Raw genomic sequence first — 21,530 nt, forward strand, 5'->3', positions numbered from 1 at the left:
CGCGCTCGGAGTCGCCGGGTCGTCGCCGCCACAGCCACAGTCGCCGAGAGGCCGCGCTGAAGCCTGGAGCTCCCTGTCTGGGGTTGGCAAACAAGCCCTCTGCATCCGTTTAAAAACACGCATTAAAAAAAATATTTCAGTGAAGTTTGACGACAAGCAGATTGGCAGTTTTGGGATGAATATATACATTATTTAGGGGGTGGGCTCGGAGTCGCCGGGTCGTCGCCGCCACAGCCACAGTCGCCGAGAGGCCGCGCTGAAGCCTGGAGCTCCCTGTCTGGGGTTGGCAAACAAGCCCTCTGCATCCGTTTAAAAACACGCATTAAAAAAAATATTTCAGTGAAGTTTGACGACAAGCAGATTGGCAGTTTTGGGATGAATATATACATTATTTAGGGGGTGGGAGGGCAGAAAGCCTGGAAAGCGGGGGCAGGGAGCCAGGGAAGACAATTATGACTGGTTGGGCTCCTGCGTCCAATTCCCTCTCCTTCTCCTGCTGTAAATCCAGCCCGGTGACCTGTTGTTTTTCCAGCTCCTATTTGTCGAATATCTGTTGTGCCCACTTGTTAACCATTTTTGCTCAGATTCTACCAGCGAAATAAGAGATTTATTCTCCCGGAGAGGACTGAAACCTATTGCAATAAACAGTGAAGAAGATTTCATTATTGGTATTATTACTGTTATTATTTCAGAGATATCAGACAGGAAATTAGATTTTGGAAATCATGATCCCCAGCCTTGTTTCTTTTCAGTTTTTCTTATGACGGTACACGTGAGTGATGGATGCATCATTTCAAACCGTTGGTGATTTAAAATCAGATTAGATAAAAGTCTTCAGAATAAGAGTGGATATGGAAAATTATAGAGTCACATCTCTTTCATATATGTAATTACACATTACAAGCAAATGTCGTCGGCTGTTCAACAACTGCTTATTAACAAGCTGTAAAGAAGCTTAAAATTTGAGTTGAATAGTGCCATGGCTTTTTCATTGAAAAATATGTCATAAGGTTGCATTAAAAGTAATTTCTCTCATGTTTATAACAAATATTTCTTATTAATTTTTCAGTGCTTTTTTGAGGCCTAAACTGGGGAAGCAATATGAAGCTTCTTGTGTGGTATGTGATTTTTTACCATTTAATGATCATTTCCACATTCTCTCTGTCGTAACTTGAATCCAGAGAAAGACTGTCATACTGACTATACATATTACATGTATTATATATACATATTAATTCATTTGGCCAATATTATCGAGCACCCACCATGCGCAATACACAGTTGTACTCCTGGAATAGAGCCAAGAAGAATTGTAGTGTTTACATTCTAGTAAGAGACACATAGGCCACCAGCAAATAGGTAAACAAAACACATAATGAGCCAGATGGCGATAAACAGTATGTAAAAAATATTAAGCAACAAATATTAGGACTCATTAAGATGGAGGTTTTAATTTATAAGCCAGTAGTGGGCAAGGTTTAGTTGCTGATGTCTTCCTTGGACAAACATGAAAGAAAGAGCACTGGGAATAGCTTAGCATGGGAACTGCAGAGAGAACTGCGAGTTAAAGGACCTTTGTTCCCACTGGGAAGTGAGTGGAAGGTGGGAAGGGACTTATAGAAAAGAGGGCAGAGTGATAACTGAATCAGGTGGTAGGGGACCTTTCAGGGCAAAGGCAGAAAGTCAAACCATTAGTCAAAACCAAAACCATTATGCAGTGGTCATTCATATGATCAGTGCTTACAGACTACTTTAACAAATAATATACAATTCTGTGCTTTTATGATTTGCATATGTTTTTCAGGTCAGAAAGTAAATGATATAAAATAACTGAGGGAACATTTTCTTTTTTGCGGGGGGACTGGGGATTGAACTCCATGTATTTGTGAGACAGGCAGCAAAACTACTGATCTAAATCCCTGGCCCAGAACAATGTTATTAAAATGTGTATAAAATAAAGTACATTTGTCCTGAGGTTCTAAGCAAATCCTATATCCTTACAAATTTCTTTTCTACTAATTGAGACAATAAAATCTAAATCATGAAGCAAAATTGAAATAAACTTTAGCAGACTTCACTAAAATTTGAACTTCTCACAAATGTCTTCTCATTGCCTGTATTATAATTTAAAAGGAGAAACCTACCTATTTTGGTTTTTCTGGTTAGAGTCACAAGTTATGATGGAAGCCACCTGGAGAGTTAAACACACACTCACTCAAGAAGGAATTTGTTTTGAGTCTCCTGTCTTTCAAAGTTGTCACTGAGATATTTTTAAAATATAAATTGCTTGTAAGGACCTGTTAATGGAATTTCTTGTTGTACCTAATTTGTTAGAATAATTTGGTACCTGAAATCTCTAAATCTTTTCCTTCTAATCTCTTCCTTAAATTATGCTGACAAGCACACTAGCTTAAAAGTAATCATGACTTTATTATATGTCTGATATTTTTAATATAGTCACAAAATATCAAACTGTTAAGTTACATTTATGATAGATGGATATATAGGGATAAATGAATGCAGATACCAATATAGAAAACACTTTCCAGGATTTTAAAAAAATCATTAAAAAAGAAACATTGGTAATACTTATGAAGAAAATTATATCAACTTCCCATAACTCCCTGAAGAGTATGAAATACAGAACTGAGCCTCTTCACTTCATCCATTAGTTTATATAAATTCTTTATAATCTTTTAGTCACTCTTTACTTAATAACACTTAGATATATGAGGATTGAGGAATTTAAATGCATTTGGATTTTACCAGCATATCTGAAGATTTATTTAGTTTCTTAAATTAAAAAAAGATTCCATCTGAATGTACTTCTTATCAAAACTCAGTGTCCCTCTCATTTCTAAAGGTGAATTTTTTAGTCAAAAAGTAGATAATTTTCATTGGATAATCTCTTAATAAGTCATGTCTGTTTCATAAATATCCTAGTACTACAGGATAAATATCCAGTAATACCATTAAAACAATTGAGACTTGTATTTTGATCTTTCTACAAGATAAGTTTGCAAACGCTTTGATGATTTGGGACATCCATCACCAATCATGTTCCTTCTATTGTAATATTTGATAGCTTCAATTTCCCCAATACTTCATAATGACAGTTCTAGCCTTTAAAAAAACTGAGTAGGATGGACTTATTTTTGTTGTAGGGTGCTTTACTCTCTGAAAAGCATCCCTGTCGAAGAAAGGAGATTTAGCAAACAGCAAAACAAAGATGGCTCTTTCCATCTTTCTCTTCCTTCCTCTTTTTGTATTCAAGGGACACTACGTGTTCTTTGATTTTCCAGTCATTAGATTAAGTAGTTTTCTATGTCAGATCATTGCTTGGGACATGGAGTAAATCAGGAACCTCAAAATCATATTTATTGAAAGAGCTTTGTCTTAGTTGATATTTCGAGCAAACTGACATACATTCCATCTTGGAAGACAATTTTGTGGATCACATTTCATTTTGGTCTGCAGTTGTGACAGCCCCTTTGGATGACTCAATAACATTCTACAAGATATTATATTCAAAAGAATCTCATGGGGTTATAGTCCTTACTAGAGGAAGCTGATTTTGACAGAAATAAGGATTGATTAATAATTCAAGCCAAGGGCCGGGGATTTAGCTCAGTGGTTCCGCTGCCTTCCTTGCAAGCGCAAGGACCCGAGCTTTATTCCCGGTACCAACAAAAATAAAAAATAAATAATTCAAGCCATATTCTTTGGATCGGAGGCCTGCAAATGAGAAAAAAGATAGGAAATTATAACCATTGAAGGTCAACACATACATGATATACAATGTGAGTGCATCTTAAAGAATTTGATCCAGTGATTGTATCATTTAGTGTTGATGGGACCTTGATATACAATTTTTACCAATTAGAACCTGCAGTTCCTTATTTTTCGTCTTTTTTTTTTAACCTACAGTCTTTTGAACGAGTGTTGGTAGAAAACAAGTTGCACGGCCTCTCTCCTGCCCTCTCTGAAGCCATCCAGAGCATTTCCAGATGGGAACTCGTGCAAGCCGCGCTGCCACATGTTCTCCACTGCACAGCAACCCTCCTTTCAAACAGGAACAAGCTAGGTGGGTCCTGCACGGCCTGTTTATTCTGTTCTCCTTGATGTCAAGCACTAATAAAGCAGTGTGTATCAAATGAGCACTGTTGTCCCAGGCAGTGTACATGGATTATCTCATTCAGTTCTCACAAAATTTCCCTTGCCTTGGTACCATTATAATTTCCATTTTACCAATGAGAGAACTGGTTATCTTGTTTTTATTTCTTGAAAAGAAATGTTTGAATATATCATTTTCTTAAAGGTTAAGATAGTATAGGTAAAGAAAAGCTAGGGATTTGTTTCTTTGGCATATTCTCTTCAGACATTTCCCCACTTGTGTACTGCTGTATGTGAATGAGTGTGTGTGTGTGTGTGTGTGTGTGTGTGTGTGTGTACAAATAAAAATTATTTTGCAAATTGTTTTTCTCATCTGGCAATGCATCCTGGCCATCTATCTCATGTTAGAAGACACACCCTTCTCCATGTCTTTTGTGCCTTTCATTAAGGTCTCTGCTCAAATATTACTTTTATAAAGGGACCTTTCCAGACTGAGCTGTCCAAAATAGATAGTCGTTTTCAGAGCCTGTACTTGTGGACCATGCACCATGGTGACATAGTTAGGTTTCTGATTCTTGCAGGCTATACTGCAGGGATTGTAGCCAATAAGAAAGCTCCCACGTGGTGGCACATGCCTGTAATCCCAGCACTCGGGAGGCTGAGGCAGGAGGATCGCTGTGAGTTCAAGACCAGCCTGAGCTACATAGTGAGTTCCAGGTCAGTCTCAACTACATAGTGAGACCCTGTCTCAAAAAAACAAAGCAAAACAAAAAAAAAAGAAAGAAAAAGCTCCAAAACAAGAATGAGCCCTGCCAGCAGTCATTGCTAGTATTAAGGAGAAATGTTAGTGTCTTCTAGGAAGCGGGCACAGAGAAAAGTTTTCTCTCAGATCAAAAATTGAAATCCATTATTCAGGTAACAGAGGTTACCTTTCCCTGGCTATGTGGTTGTTCTGTGCAGGTCACCAGGATAAACTGGGCGTTGCTGAGACAAAACTCCTTCACACCTTGCACTGGATGCTCCTAGAGGCCCCCCAGGACTGCAACAGCGAGCGGTTTGGGGGCACAGACCCAGGCTCCAGCTGGGGTGGCAGTAGCAGTGCTTTCATCCACCAGGTTGAAAACCAGGGTTCTCCAGGGCAGCCTTGCCAAAGCAGCTCTAATGACGAAGAAGAAAACAGCAGAAGGAAGATCTTCCAGAACTCCATGGCCACTGTGGAGCTCTTTGTGTTTCTGTTTGCTCCTCTGGTACACAGGATAAAGGTAAGCAGGAAGCTAGTGCTAGGCCTGGAGTGGGATAGAATTGAAGGTTCCAATGATATTTCCATTTTCTGTTGTTCTTGACTTTGTATAATCTTATAACAAGCCGACGTATAGAAAGCTGTATTTTTTACTAAACAGATAAACATTACTTCAAAGACACAAAACTTCCTATATCCTTTACTCACTTCAAAGTCAGTGGTTCTTCACCTGCCTCAAAATAATGCCCAACATATGAAACATTGTACATAAGGTCAAGCATGATCTAGGCCAGAAGATCTACATTCTTTTCTTGTTATGTCAACTGTGACTGTCTACCGACTGCCTCATGAACCAGCTTTAGAGGCCATTTAATATTCTGCTATCAGTTGAGCACTTGTTCTTTCCCTCATTTTTGTCAATACCACGTGCTGAAATACAGAGAAAAATTGGACTTGTAGGTTGATCCAGTTTGGAGCCATTCCGTGAGTACACTCTTGCTGTCTGCTGTGCCCTCCTTTCTCTTCCCTCTTCCTCTCATGTTCCTTCAGATTCCAACTTGAGTAACATTGTTTTCATGAAGGTTTTACTCTGACTTTCCCTGCATAGCCTTAGTCGCTATCTTTTCCATATTCTGTAGCATTTCTATCCCATATTTTCTCATTACCACATCTTTCTCAGTTCACTCCCAACTCAAGTGTCAGCACCTTTGAAAGTTCTTCCTTGACTGTTTTTATGCCACTAGTATATTATCCTACTTCTTTTTTATTTTGCTTAGCACTTATCACAAGGTTACGTACTTGCTCATGGCCCATTGCTCCCACCTGAACAGAGGTCCTTGAGTAAAGGGATACTTTGTGTGAAAGTCACAGTTATATCTTTAGTGCATAGACTAGTGTGTCGCATATATGATGCACTCAAAAAATGTTTAATGTGCTCGCTTCAGCAGCACATGTACTAAAAAGTGTTTAATGACTCACTTGTTGAGAAAAACCAGGTTATTATGAGAAGCTGATCCAACTGCCAAAAACAGCAATTGAGTATGGATACATAGTCCTTAAATGGAGAGGACATGAAAAAAATTCTTCTTAGATATAGCTCTGAAAGTTGTCGGTGTGTCAACAGATGTCTGCATTGGAAAAAATATGGAAAAATAGGAATACTTAGGCTGGCTGTCTTTTTATTTGGAAGAAATGATATTCAAGATATGGGAATTCAAGATATGGAAACAGAACTGAGTTAAATTCAGTACCCCCTGCTTCCTGCTGTATGACATGGAACAATTAATGTAAACCTCAGTTTCCTCAAGTGTAAATTGGACTTAGAATAAAGGTTTAGGGCATTGTGAGGATTGAATAGGGTATAGTACTCAGCCTGACACGCAGAAAAGCATGAAAAAGATTAGCTGGTTTTGAGGTTGATATTTTCTTATTGTTGGTATTGCATAATGTTGGTAGAGAAGTAGTCTTTCAGGAGAAAATATAGATAGCTGCAAAAGCTTACCCGGCATTCTCAAGTTTTACCTGTGGCCTGGAAATGGCACACTTATGAGGAGTAAGAAAATGCATACAGCACTACACAGTGATTGATAAATAGTAAATCATTATTATTAGCTACATTTATATCATGCCTATTGTTTTGTCATTTTTGTCCTTGCTACAAGGGAAATGTTCTGGAAGCTACCAAGAATAAATAGTATGGAGTCAGTACATTTCCCAGAAGGTCTTTTCCATCTGAGAGAGATAATTTCCTTTTTCAGTGAGAATGTAAAATCTTCACATCAGTATTTTTTTAGGCTTGGCACTGCTGGCAATTGGGGCCAGATATTTATGTGTGGTAGGATGCTTTCCTGTGTATTGTAGGCTAGTTAGCATCACCCCATCTTCTATCCATAGAACGCTGGTAGCATGATCTCTCTTCTGAGCTGTGACACACACAAATGACTTTAGAGGGCACCATGTGTCCCCAGGTAGTTGGGTGGAAATGAATCATCCCTGATGGAGAACTGATGCCCTAGATCTTCATTAGCTTGCAGGGTATCAGGCTGCATCTGGACCTGTCTTTTCCTGTCCATCTTACACCCATGTGCACTGCCCTTCATTAGCACAGCTAACTTACTTTCCCTTTCAGCCTTCCAACCCTAGGTCAGAACCAGATTCCACCTTTTCTGTTCCTACCCCAGAGATCTTCATGCTGCTGGGGAACCACACAACCAGACTGGTGTTTGTACAAAGTTGTGATAGTCCAAGTGTGCTGCTGGCTTGTTGATCTTTTCCTTGGTGTTACTCCCTGAGGTCCTCACTCAGCATTGCACAGACAGTATTGCAGGCTGAGTCTTGTGTATGAGAACCGAGAGGCCAAAATTCAGTCAAGGTGTGAGGCCACAGCTCCACAACCTCACTTTCCATTGACTCTTCAATCTCTTGCTCTTGCTTTTGCTTTCTGCTATTGCATGGCAGATATTTTCACACATTGTTTCTAATTTTTACAACCACCCACATGGATATGAGTATCTCTGCTTCTGTTTAGCCAAAAAAAGAAGCTGAGGTTTGGAGATATAATAGTTACACTGGTTAATAGCAGAAGTTAGATCCAAATCCAATTCCATCTGACTTTGTGCAACATTTTTTCAAGTTTCTGCGTTGGAGCTATTTTGACTATGTAGAGTAAACCCTGAGCTGTTGAGCCTGATCTCTGTTTTGTAGTACTCATTTCAGTGGTCTTTGAAATAGCATCAGGCCTTTCTCTTAAAACTTTCTGTTCTCTCCATGACACCACAGTCTGTCAGTTGTTCTTGCATCCTTAATTATTTCCACTACATCTCTTTTGTGAGCTTGACTTTTTTGCCCAATTGACACTGGAGGTTCTCCAGAAATTCATCCTGGCCACTTCCTCTTTTTACAATATCTTTTCCTCAGAAGAACCACTTCCCCACCCCAGTTTCATTTACTGTTTCTGTTCTTTAGGCTAAGATCACCTCATTCTGCATCTCTAACGCGGGCTTCTTTGTTTCTAGACCACATTTTCAACTGACTTCTCCAAATGGCTGATCCATGGCATTTCAGGGTTCCCTGGAGTGAGCCCTTGTCACTGTACTGTATGTTTCAGATCACTTACACAAACTCAAACGACCCTCACTACTCTCTCATCCGTAGTTGCACAAGCAGCGAATCACAGAATCCTAACCATTTTGATTCCTGAATACTTCTAAAATTATCACATCTTTTCATCTCTATTTACTGCTTTAATTTAAGCTCTCGCCATCTCTTACTTAGACTTCCTACTTTCTACCTGGATACAGAATTTCCTGGTTTCTCCCATATAATCCATCATCAATACCAAAACTATCTAAAGCATAGATCTACATGCTTAAGATAATTTGTTGGTTTCTCAGCATACAGAAGGTAAAACTCAGCTCCTAAGTCTGTTCCTTGCGCTCTGTACAACATATTTGACTACTTCTGTGTGTGCAATCCAGATGTTTGGAGCCTCAAGAATATTTGTTTTAAATTTTTTTTTCAAGCCATTTTGCAAACAGGTCCTGCTGCCTGAAATGTTCTCATAGTTGACTACCTAGAAAACTCCTATCCATTCTTCAGACTTTATTTGAAATGCCTCCTTGTTCCTTTTCTATTTCCATAATATTCTAAGGACATCTTTATTGTTATACATAGATTATTGCCATTGTCATCTCCTTGTGTCCAACAAGATTCTGAATGGTTTGAAGATAATAATTATCATTGTATAATTATCATTGGAGCTAACATAGTTTCTGTGCTTAGGAGGTTCTTAATATTTGGTGAATGATTCAGTTCACTAATTAGCAAATAACTAATGTAAATGACTAATTAATTTGTAAGACTATTATTTAATGTACATTTTTCCATTTTAATATATAATCAGCTGAAATATTTCATATGAAGTCAGTAGTATGAAAATTCTATCAGATATAATCATTTTAGGCTAAACTTAATCTTATCCTTAAAAGTCATAAATATTTGTTAAACAAATTTGCATGGTGGCATAATGTTATAATTTTATAATATTCATTTATTCCTTGAAATATTCTGGAGTGCTTACTGTGTGCTAAACATTACATAAAGTACTAGAGAAACTACAGGAAACAAAACAACATGAAAGACGCCAAGAGGATCTTTGCAAAATCCATATATGCAAAGTAAACAACTTTAAAATAGAATTTAAATAATAGTTGTTTGATTAAATCTCTCTTAGAGCAGTCAATATGTTTAGAATTGCTTTGAGATATCATGGGAACAGACCTGCAGTGAAAGCAAGAAAAACATCTAAAATATAGAAACATAGATTCCACCAGTATTTACAACTTCTGGTTTTTCTCAGGACATTTTTAGACCATCTGTTCCACAAGTGTCTGGAGGATAAAATAGTGTCTTCTCCAGCTGTCAAGTTGCTGGTTGTATGTGTCATATAACATTGGGTGTTGCATCAAAGGAGACTCTAGAAGAGAAGTTAAGGCCCCAGAGTTTATGAATTTCACCAACTAAAAAAAGATTTTTACAAAGGAACATAGCAACATGACAGGGAGGAGCCTATAAGTATTCAAGTCTGAAGAGTGATTGAATTTAGTAGATGTTATTTGAAGAAAATGTAAATATGCTCATTTAATCAACAATTGTGCATTTATGCTCATGAGGGAATGCTCAGAATTCAACTTGTCCTCAAAAATATACATTTATCTGGTGATATATCAAAAAAATACTAACGGTAGCTGTCCGGGAGTGCTATGTGTCACACTGATAGAACACGATGTTGAAGGCCAGGATTTTTGTACAAGAGATCTTAGCATTTCCTATGGTCATTTCCGTGGAAGTTTTATTTATGTGAAGATTACTTATGAAAAAGGATTATGGAAAAGCATTGTGCTCAGAAAAACTAAGAGATTAATAAAACCAGGTCAGTGGATATTTGAATTTCTATAGGCATATCTGGTGTGCTTTACTTAATGTTAATTTTCTGCTTGCTGGATAATGCCATGCAGACTGTCTCACGTCCATTTTAAGGAAATTTGGGTTACTTTCCTCTGACCCCCAGACTTTCCTGTTTAGCTTCTTTCTTGACGTCTTTAGGTGAATGTCTGATAGGTATCTCAAACTTAGTATGTTATACTTCTGAAATTCCTAAGTCTGCTTCTCCTCATTGTGGCCATTTTTATCAATGGCAAAGCCAAAAATTCTTCACAGTCTTTTATTGCTCACATTTTACTTCCTACTAATTAGCAAATTCTCTATCTTTAAAATATATTCAGAATCTACCACTTTTAATTTTTCTATTCGCACTCTCACCTAACCATCTCTAACTTAGGTAATGAAAACTACTTCCTAACTCATCTGTCCATCCACCTTTGCCATTTCTCAAACCATTCCCAATAAGTCCAGTCATGCCACCACTACCCAAAATTCTCCAATGTCTTCCCTTCTTACTTAGTATTTACTAAAGTCCTTCTTATGTCCTGTCAGACAATAAATTAGCCCTTCTCTGATCTTATTTTTCTCTACTCATATTCTCTTGATACCAGGATCACTATTTACTGCATGTTTCTTGACACATGAGGCAAACTTAGAGCCTTTGCACTGTTGACTCTCTTTCATGGTATATTTTTCTTGGAGATACCTACATAGAAGCTTTTTCATTTAATTTAGATCTTCAGTCAAAAGACATCTTTTTGTGCTTCCACTGACCTTCCTGTTCAAGATGTCACCACCTTGTCTGACACATCCCTTTAAATGCTTTCTTCTTCCTTTGTACTGTGAGCAGGGATTTCTGAAAGCTTTGTTCTCTGTTGTATTCTAGAATCTAGAATAGTACCAGGTGCATAGTATGTGTTCTATAAATATTTGTGGGATAAATGTGGAATGAATTTGACTAAATGCCTTGTGAATTGCCCTAATACTTACACAGGCGCCCCTAGAGGCTTTTCTATTGTGGGCATTGCTGTGGCTTGGCTGCAAATGGGGCCAGGACCCAGCCTAGTTTTTAGCTTGTGGAAAAAACTATTGCCATACTAATACATGAACTTACTCAGAGATTGGATCAGGCTTTTCAGCTGAAGATTGCTTGATATTCAGCTATGTTGATTCACCATTTTCAGTCACTTTGGTTTTTTTCTTTTTCCAGTTTCCTCCCAGCTCTTACCCTTTTAGTTCATTGAGTTTCAGTGATGGCTGCTTTAAGAATCACCAGGGGGAATTTAAGAAAACCTCACATTCTAATTTAACTTGTCTGGGTAGAGGAGGGAAGTGATACTTAGGCCTCATGTTTTAAAAGCTCCCTAAGAGATTATAATATGCAAGTAAAGGTTGCAAATCACAGTCCTAAGAGGATTCTTGGGTCTCAGATGTGTTGATTAATCTGTGGTCACATTCTGTGCTTCCATCTTTATGAACAAGAGTGTTTTAAGTGTAATCTCACAATGCTGTATATTTTGATTTTATGCAAGGGTGAAATTGAATTTTAAATACCTCAGCATCTCAAAATAATGAAGTAATGGAGCAGAGAATATGTTTCTGCAATAGATCTTCAATTATACATGAAATGTATGAGGGTGGGTTGTAAAGTCAGCCCAATATAGCCAGTTTTCCTGCCCGCAAGGAGTTAAAGATTATTAGGAGAACCACATTGCAAAATAACATACTATGAATGGTCAAAATATATTTACCTTATTCTGTAAAATGTAGGAGAGATGGGCTGGAAAATACGTACGAAGTCCAAATAAAGGGCATCTGGGGATATTGCCTAGGAGGGAGAAATGAGGACAATTAAATAATTAAGAGGAATTATAGTGATAACCACAAGTGGAGTGATCTGCCAAGACTCTTGAAATAAACAGGTCTCAGTTACTGCGAGTACAAAACAATAATTTGTGTGTTCCCATGCTTTGCCTATTGATTGATTTTTAAAAATTTTACATAAAGCAGACCACTATAATTTGTGTAGTAAATATAGTGATAACTCAGGGTCATTGGTTTACCTTAGAAACACTCATCTGAGCGTGAATGGTTTGGTAGATCAACTGCTCAATAAATAGAAACTCTTGTGAATGATGCACCTAGTGGTCCCTCCAACCATCCTACAAGCCACTTACTGCACATAGATTTTTCTCTGTCCCCAGGAGTCTGACCTCACCTTCCGACTGGCCAGTGGTCTTGTTATATGGCAGCCGATGTGGGAGCACAGACAGCCTGAGGTCTCTGGCTTCACAGCTCTTGTAAAGCCCATCAGGAACATCATTACAGGTTTGTGACTCAGACATCTACCTAGTGAGATAGTACGAGTGGATTCCCTCACATGTGGGAATAATGGTGACGGGATGATTTGCCCTTAAGAAGCTAAGAAGAAAAGGATCTCTCTGGCAAGTTATCTAGGTGTCCTAGGTACAGGGATTATTCACAGAGGAGAAACACTAAACCTAGGACGCACACTTCTCTGTTATGTGACTTTGAGTAAGCCATTTAAATGTCTCATGCCTAGGTTTCCTCACCTGTAAGGATGTGATTCACCGTATTGTATGAATAGTACTTACAGGACTAGCATGAGTATTAAATGAACTAATGTATGTAAAAGTTTAGAAGAATGTCTGGTACATAGTGAGAAAGCAGGAGCCACTATTATAAGTAGTATCATCATCATCGTTATCATTGTAGATGGAGTAGACAGTCTCATCTTAGTGTTTTATTGCATCAAAGTATTTCACTTCAGTAATTGTCCAGTGAGAAAGTCTTGCTGTCTAATTGTAGAGCAAACGTAACATGATGACAGAATTCACAGGAGGCTCATACTGCACATATACTACATGGATATCTATCTCTTGCCATGGATATGTAACCCTAACTTTCCTTAGCATTTCCATAAATACGCAGGAGGTAACAGTGCCATCTCGCAGGGTGTCTTAGTAAGCAGTAAATGACATTGCACCTCTAGTGCCTGTTTTATAGGACAGTAAGTGTTAGCAAGTTCTCTTTTCATCACAACAATACAATTTTAAAAGGACATTATGTGGAAGATCTACAGAAGCATATACTTGAGTAATGTCTTAAAATTGAAATATACATATATATATATATATATGTATACAGATTGCTTAACTTTGTAAGGTTTTTGCATAGGCAATAGACAATTATGCATATAAAAAGGGCTCCATAAGTGGAAGGAAACTATAGCAAGTTCTTACATACTCCCCACCAAACCTAACACAACCATGCAAAATACATATTATGTAAAGGAATTGTGTAACCAAGGAGTGCTGTATTATGTATGTATTTGATAAGGTGTTCATAATGACAAATACAGTCATTTTGAAAGGCAAATGTTGTAATTAAAATAGATTAAATTGGATTCAAACAATTGAATATAGGACAGATGTAAGACTTTTAAAAGACTAAAAACAATAGAAATATGACAGGAGAAAACTATGCTTAAATTTAATAAATGTTTTTGGTGAAAAAGCCATATATTCGTTAAGGAAATTTAATTTTAAACAATTTTTTAGTCTTCCTATATTTTCCAGGCAGCAGTCACATCAAATTTGGGTTTCTCTTTCTCTCCCTTTCTCCCCCTTTCCCTCTCTCCCTCAGTGCAGGAGACAAAACAGGGCTTACACATGCTATGCAGGTACTCTGCCACTGAGCTCTACCTCTGTCTCTCTCTCTCTCTCTCTCTCTCTCTCTCTCTCTCTCTGACACATAACTCTCATTTAACGCAGATATATAAACTACTAAGAAATCATGTCCATCTGTGCAAGCACCTGCACTACTCACCTCACCCTCTCCTGGTTTCTGGATTATACTCATGGCTGGTTTCTTTCCCCTATGTGTGATCCCTGTGAATTTGAAATGATGCTCAGCATCTGAGGGGAGTGCAGTCTCAGCTGAGACAGCATGGCTAGAAAGAGCAGTGCCACATGGTGACCTTAGCAGATCCCTTTCCTTCTCAGTACCCATTTACTCACCATTCAGATGAAGCTTTGCCATCTTAATTCCCCCCATGTCCTATCTCAAGGTGGAGATGTAACTAGCTTGACTCGGTTGAGGGTCAGCTTAATGTGTTGGTTAAAACACAGACCGTCGACTCAGACATCCTGGACTATAATTTCATGGAGCTGTTAAATGAGCTTGGGCAAGTTAAACTCCCTGTGCCTTAATTTCTTCATCTGTAAAATGAGTACAATAATCTATCATTATTATAGGGTCATTGAAAGGGTTGTTTTAATAAATGTAAATGCTTACAACAGGACTTTCTGTATAGTAGTTTATAAATAAGTATTACCTAATTTTATTTTTAGTATAGACAACTTTTTAGCACTTCAATCTACTGAGTCAAACTGAAGAGATGAATATCTACATTGACAACCTGGATGTATTAAGATTTTTTTGGTTGGGTATTTTATTTCTTTACAACAGGTATCACAAAATGTTAATGATCTATTAAAATGTGTTTTATTTTAAAATGAAGTGAATTTCTGAGATAAAATGAACTCATTATCTTAAAAAATTCATGATGAAATTTCTTTTATCTTTGCAGCCAAGAGAAGTTCTCCTATGAACAGTCAAAGTCAGACCTGTGAATCACCAAATCAAGACACAGAACACGGAGAGGTTAGTGTATTGTAATTGGGAGAAAAAACAAAGGAATTCTTTGATATAGTATGGACAAAAAGACACGAATCTAGAATTATACTACTGAGCTCAAAGCCCTCTCCTTTTTCCTGAATGTGCAGCTTGTAACATCCTCAGGTTTTCTAGCAGTCAAGTATGAAAATTAATGTGATACATTTCCCAAAGGTGTAGAGGTGATGAGCAAGACAATGCACAACTAGTGTCTTATCTCAGTGACTAGTATAGTATTTTATGACAGTGGCTAGCATGAGACACTCAATAACTGTTAGTTATCATTATTCATCTCATATTAGAGTATCATCGCTGTCTCAGTCATTATTAAATACTTTAATGTCTATTAAGCCACTCTACTACAAGTTGAATAGTTTCTCAGGAAGTGAAGAAGAGGGAGTAGAAAGATAGCATAATATATATTCCTGTCTCTTAAAGAATCTAAAGTTTCATGAGGAGTCAATACATAACCCACATAAAATAGAAGGTGTGAGACAAAACAATGTAGTTTAAAGTGAATTTGTCACATTTGGTTCATGGAAGAAGGAAATGAAATCCACATAGAAATGTATATTGCTATTAAGCTATGTTGTTAGATCACCAGTCAGTCCAACATGTACAAAGCAAAACTTGCTGCCTTCCATTAAAAGGGGATCCTCACTTCAACTGATGTATTTTTGTTAGGATTATTATACCATTCCCCACACACTGGAAATTTTAGAGTCCTATTATATCTAGCATTTACTGAACAATTGCATACATTATGATTTATATGCTTTAAGACTTACATATTTTTCACACTGCACATCTTTCAGTTGAGTTTTGTTGACAGTCTTTGGCCTCTTACAGTCACCTTGCTGGTCGTAGTCTTCATGTGGGACTCACTCTTGTGCAGCATGAATTTGGCCATTTCCAGCATTGAAATTTGCTCCCTGAGGGCCATTGCCATAGAAGAAGGTCAGAGGGAATAGTAGGGAGTTCTTTTTTTTTTATTTTTTTAATAAAATAACACTTGGGATACAGAGGAAGTTATTATGTGGGAAAACTCAGATACTAACAACCCTGAATACATATGCCTACCTAAGTCTAAAATAGCTGTTTTAATATGTGTAAAATTAAGTCCTCACTTATAAGACATCAAGTGCCCTAGTTTAATGAACAGAATCTTTTTTTCCTCAATGATGAATATTTTAATGATATGTCTCATAAGTGATAACATCTTAAGAACAAGGAAATATGTATGTAGAGCTCATATTTTGTTTGCTTAGTCCTGTCAATTTGATTTTTTCCTGAATCATATTAATTTACGTTATGTTCTATGATGTGCTTTTAATTTGGTTACAGTGTAAACCACCTGATGATTGGATTGTCTGCTAGTAGTCTTTCTGGCTTGAGACATAAATACGACTTAGTAATGCCTGACTAGTCTTCTTAACGCTCCATTAATTAATGACCTTGTTATTCCACTGAGACTATTGCATGCAAGTTACCATCATTTTATTGTATCTGTTCCTCCTGGAGAACTTAATAGAGCATCCTTGGCCATCACCTTAGATCAGACTCCCCTCCCTGGTTCACTGCTTCAGTTAGTTAAGCGTTGCCCCCTGCATGCGGAGCATGCTCATCTTAGCATGAATCTGCTCTCTCTGCTTCCTCTCCCTGGAATAATCTCTTTCCTCTTGTTGTCTGTGTGAATTTTATCCTTGAAGAACCAGTGGAGAGCTCAATTCTCCAGGAACTGTTGTCTAATTAAACTAAATTTTATGGTCTAGTATGAGTAGCCTCTAGGCCCAGGTATCTACTGAACACTTGAAATATGCCCACTATGAATCCACTGAGAGGCTAAAACGCATGCCAGATTTTTGAAAACATAGTATGCAAAAAATATAAACGTTTTCTTAAAAACATTTAATATTGATTAGATGTTGAAATGGTAAAGTTAAACAGAATGTACTACCAGAATTAATTTCAGGTGCTTCTTTTTAATGTCCCTTTCAATATTTTCATGTCACCTCTAAAACATTAAATTCAAATAGGCAGCTGTTTGTGATTTGTATTATAGTTCCTAGGACATGCTACTCTAGCCTGTTCTCGCTGTTCGTAAAACTTAACTGTAAATTCTTGAGTTCAAAATTGAGGTTTATCTTTTTGGTAGGGGAGGTGCAGTGCTGAAGTCCAATCCACGACCAGATATCACATATGTCAGATAAGTGTGTCAGATAAGTGGTCTACCACTAAGCCACACACCTAGCCTTCTATTTTTTTTAAATCTCCCAAATCATCTAACATAGTACACTAAACTTAATTCCTTTGAGGATCACTCTCAGAAGAGTTACTTTGTGAAATTTCCAGCTGCAATTGGTTTTCCATAAATCACAGTTGAGACATTCCTTACTTTTTGTATGAAAATAGAAAGTATAAGGGCTAAAACTGTGCAAGAGATGTGGGGGGATCTTTGTACTTTAGTGAAGAATTTAATATGTGATGTCTATGGGAAAGTATCTCACTTTACCTGGACGGTATTATTTATCAGCTAAATATAATTAAATTAAGCTACACTGTAAGAGAATTGCTGAGTATGTATTTATAAATCAGACTAAAGGTCATCATGTCACCTAGAAAAATGTATTGTGTCTCCCCTCCTATGAATGATGAGAAAACTAAAACCTGGCCCTTCTGCTGTGGTATACTGCCTTCAATTTTCAAACCTAAGTTCTGCTAGTCTTTAGCCTCTCATCTCTATTCAGTTTTCACCATTGATAGATCTTTGATGAATTGTTGAGCTTTCAGCTTTCCTGGAGATACTGGTTATAGAAGTGAAACAGAGAAGAATTAAAGGCAAAAATGAAATAAGATTTGTGAAAGTACTCAGCTTAGTGCTTGGGGGCGGTGCAGGTGCACTGTGCAGTTGTTTCCATTTCCTTTTAGGCAGAGTAAAAATCCCTTGGTCTATGGCATTATAAATATACTGCAAAATTTCATGGCTGTAACTATGTATGCAATATAGTATCTAATTCTGGAGTATATATTGAAAGAGGAGAAAAACTAATCTTCCATCTCTACCTCTGAAAGGGACTTCAGGTGGTCTGTGAAACATTCCAGTCTGATTCCATCTCACCTAAGGCCTCAAGTTCAGGCTGTCACCGAGTAAACTCGTTTGATGGAAGCCTGTCCTCCCAGACTTCCCAGGAAAGAGGCCCGTCCCATTCCAGGTACACGATTGCACTGTCAGGGATTTAACTGGTATTCCAGTTACTAAAATTACATATGTATTTTAGCTACTTTCATAGCCTCTGTTCTTTAAAATATGTATGTGCATTATAAGTATGTATATATTCTTTTTTTTTTTTTTGGTACTGGGGATCAAATTTGAGACCTTGTATTTGTGAGTCAGGCGGTGGCAACACTGAGCTAAATCCCTGGCCCTATATTCTTGGTCAGGGTGTAATCTGATAATTAATTACAGAAATGTGCTATGACTATCTCTCATTTATGAGATGGAAGTGGAGAAATGCGTCTAATTTAATGAATTGTCTGAGTCAGATACTATTTTAAATATTTAAGTATGGAAACCCTAGTGATGCTACCAAGAGATTATGTTGAAGATATGTTAAAAAGATCTGCTTTAATGCATAAAGTTACTCTATACTAGAAACCCTTGTATTGAAATGGGTGCTATCAAAAAGTACTTGGGAATTATAAGATATGCTCTTAGTAAACATCTTTGTCTTGTCCTTATTATTTCATTTATGTAATGAATTTCCTTGCAAACACCGTCTCCAGGAATAAACGCTAGTCTACCTCTGCCTACTCCCTGCTAAAACTACAGATACGTGGATTCATAAAGCTTGTCACTCTACTGAAGATCTTTATTATTTCACTCTGCTGAAGGGGCAAGAGGCCCTGACATCATCTGTATATCACTTACTTTGGAGAGTGTGTACATACTACAGTTTGTTTCTTTTTTTAATCCTCTTCCCTCCCCCTACACACCATGAAATTCACCTGCTTTAATTTTACAGCTGGATTGTCAGTACATTTACAAAATTGTGCAACTATCACCTTAATTCAATTTTAGAACATATTTGTTAGCCCAGAATATCCCCTGTACATATTCATAGTCAATCCTGTTTCCATACCTCACCCCAGATAACCACTAATATACTTTCTGTTTGAATTGGGTTTTATTTCTGCACATTTCATATAAACGGAGCTACATAGTTTGTAGCTTTTTCATCTAGCTTCTTTTACTTAGTGTAATGATTTTTAAGGTTTATCCACGCTATAGCAGAGCTCAGTAGACTAAATAGTATTCCATTGCATGGATCTATCATGTTACCTATTCATTGGTTCTTGGATAGCTTGTTTCTATTTTTTGTCTATTACTAGTAATGCTGCTATGCTGTTCACTTAGCATTACTGTGTGAGCATAGATTTTTCGCTTCTTTTGGATGAATACCTAGGGAATAGAATTGCTGGCTTATATAGAAAATTTACATTTCATTTTTTAAAAACTATCAAATTGTTTATAAAATAGTCACACCATTTTTTTATATTCTCCCAGCCACTTATAAGGGTGTGTGCTTCTGTATCCTCCAGAACATTTTTTGTTGTTGTCTTCATTATAGTCATTGTAGTGAGTATGGGATGGGATCTATTTACTTTTTCTTTACGATGGATTACGCTAAATATATTCAATGTGCTTATTAGCTGTTCTGAGATGTTCTTTAATGAGTGTCTATTCAAATTTTTGCAAAAATTTTAATGAGATTGTCTTACCATTTATTTTTAAGAGTTTCGTTTCTAGATACTCTGGATAAAAATTCCTTATCAAAAACTGGATCAGTACTTGACTTGCCTTTTGGGTTTGTTGTTGTTGTTGTTCTTCTTTTTTTGTTTTGTTTTGTTTTGGGTTTTTTGGGGTACCGGGGATCAAATTTGGGTCCTTATGCTTGCAAGGTAGGCGGCAGAACCACTGAGCTTAAATCCCGGGCCCCTTGACTTGCCTTTTTGTTTGATGATCTTTAAATCTTCTACTTCCATCTGGCACCCAAACCAGGTTATATGCATATACTGTTTTTGAAAGATTTCATGGAATTATGATAACATTATGCTACATAAATATAATTGCTTTGAACAAAAATATGATGTTCTTTAAAATAATAAGTAAGAACTAACTGGAATCTATACTTGCACAGTAGTGCCTGGCTCTTTACATTCATGGTATTTATTGAAATATTTGTTCATTCATTCATTTCTATTTCAGTAGATGACACTATTTTTGACCCAAACAACCTAGACAAAACTCTACTAGATCATTTGATTTAAAATTTTCACTCTACCATAAATTCTTTACATTCTATCTTCTTAGTATCTCTCAAAACCTTTACTTTCTCCCCTATTCCATAGTCAATTAGTTCAGATCTTTATTATTTCTTACTTGGTTTTCTGAAAGTGCTTTAACTAGTATCTACATTCAATTTTGCCTTCTTCTAGCCCATTGCATACGTACTGTTCACCAGTTATTTAAAATGCCACAGACTCAAGAGAGAAGCTATCTGACTCACGTGATAATTGCTGGTGGGAATGTGCCTTTTGAAAGGGAGAAAATGGAGGCATTTGTCCACACAGCTCTGAAATTAAGCTGGAAAAATCTTAGAAGCTCCTCGACTAGAATTTAGTCCCATAGCTCTTGGCTGTACTCTCTGGGCTGTTAATTCTACCCACTAAGTCAATTTTCCTTTTGCAAGAAAGGTGGCATATATGTATATTACATAATTTTCTAAACTTGCTTTTTTGTTTGTTTTGTTTTTGTTTTTTTTTGAGGAAGGGTCTTGCTATGTAGTTGAGACTGACCCAGAACTCGCTGTGTAGCCCAGGTTGGTCTCAAACTCTCAGCAATCCTCCTGCCTCAACCTCCTGAGCGCTAGGATTACAGGCATGTGCTACCATGCTGGGCTAAACTTGCTTTTTGCCAGTGGAATTTTGGGTATCCAACAATATCTTTTTATTTTATACTGTCTCTGAGATTGTTTTTACTGATACAATTCTTTTTTAAAACAATCTTATCTGCGTCTACTAGAACAGACAAAATTCACATCACAAATCTCTTTGAGATAACTTCATTTCAATTCACATCACAAATGTCTTTGAGATAAATTCATCATTTTATCTCCATCTTAGGCTTCCAAATGTGTATATATGTATTTCCAAATATATATATTTGTATATTTGTGTGTGTGTGTGTATATATATATGTGTGTGTATATATATATACATATATATGTATATATATATATATGTATATATATAAACAAACCCTGGTTTGTGAGCATAATTAATTCTGCTTGTAATCCAAAGCACTGTGTATCAAGCAGAGGGGGAGGGGGAGAGCAATTATTATCATGTGACATTTCGTGTGACATACTACTTGTACTGCATTGCTTGTTTATCAAATTAAAATTTCCTAGAAATGTTTGTTCATCTTGCAGAACACTAGAACACCAAATTACTCCCAATCCAAGTTTGACTGTATGAT

General features: G+C 37.0%; 1 protein-coding gene across 1 annotated transcript in view; it reads left to right on the forward strand.

The window, feature by feature from the left end:
- Positions 1-452: 452 nt before the first annotated feature.
- The window catches only part of Unc80 (unc-80 homolog, NALCN channel complex subunit), a 204,267-nt gene continuing 183,189 nt past the window's right edge, over positions 453-21,530 (forward strand). Inside the window, exons 1-8 of the mRNA XM_033763980.1 lie at positions 453-498; positions 585-804; positions 1,070-1,118; positions 3,928-4,084; positions 5,074-5,375; positions 12,499-12,622; positions 14,907-14,980; positions 18,065-18,204. Of these exons, the coding sequence (XP_033619871.1) occupies positions 453-498; positions 585-804; positions 1,070-1,118; positions 3,928-4,084; positions 5,074-5,375; positions 12,499-12,622; positions 14,907-14,980; positions 18,065-18,204 (1,112 nt within the window). The remainder of the gene's footprint in view (positions 499-584; positions 805-1,069; positions 1,119-3,927; positions 4,085-5,073; positions 5,376-12,498; positions 12,623-14,906; positions 14,981-18,064; positions 18,205-21,530) is intronic.

The sequence above is a fragment of the Fukomys damarensis genome, unplaced genomic scaffold (assembly GCF_012274545.1).
Source record: "Fukomys damarensis isolate Sample0158 unplaced genomic scaffold, DMR_v1.0_HiC HiC_scaffold_16, whole genome shotgun sequence".
Classification (NCBI taxonomy): Eukaryota; Metazoa; Chordata; class Mammalia; order Rodentia; family Bathyergidae; genus Fukomys; species Fukomys damarensis.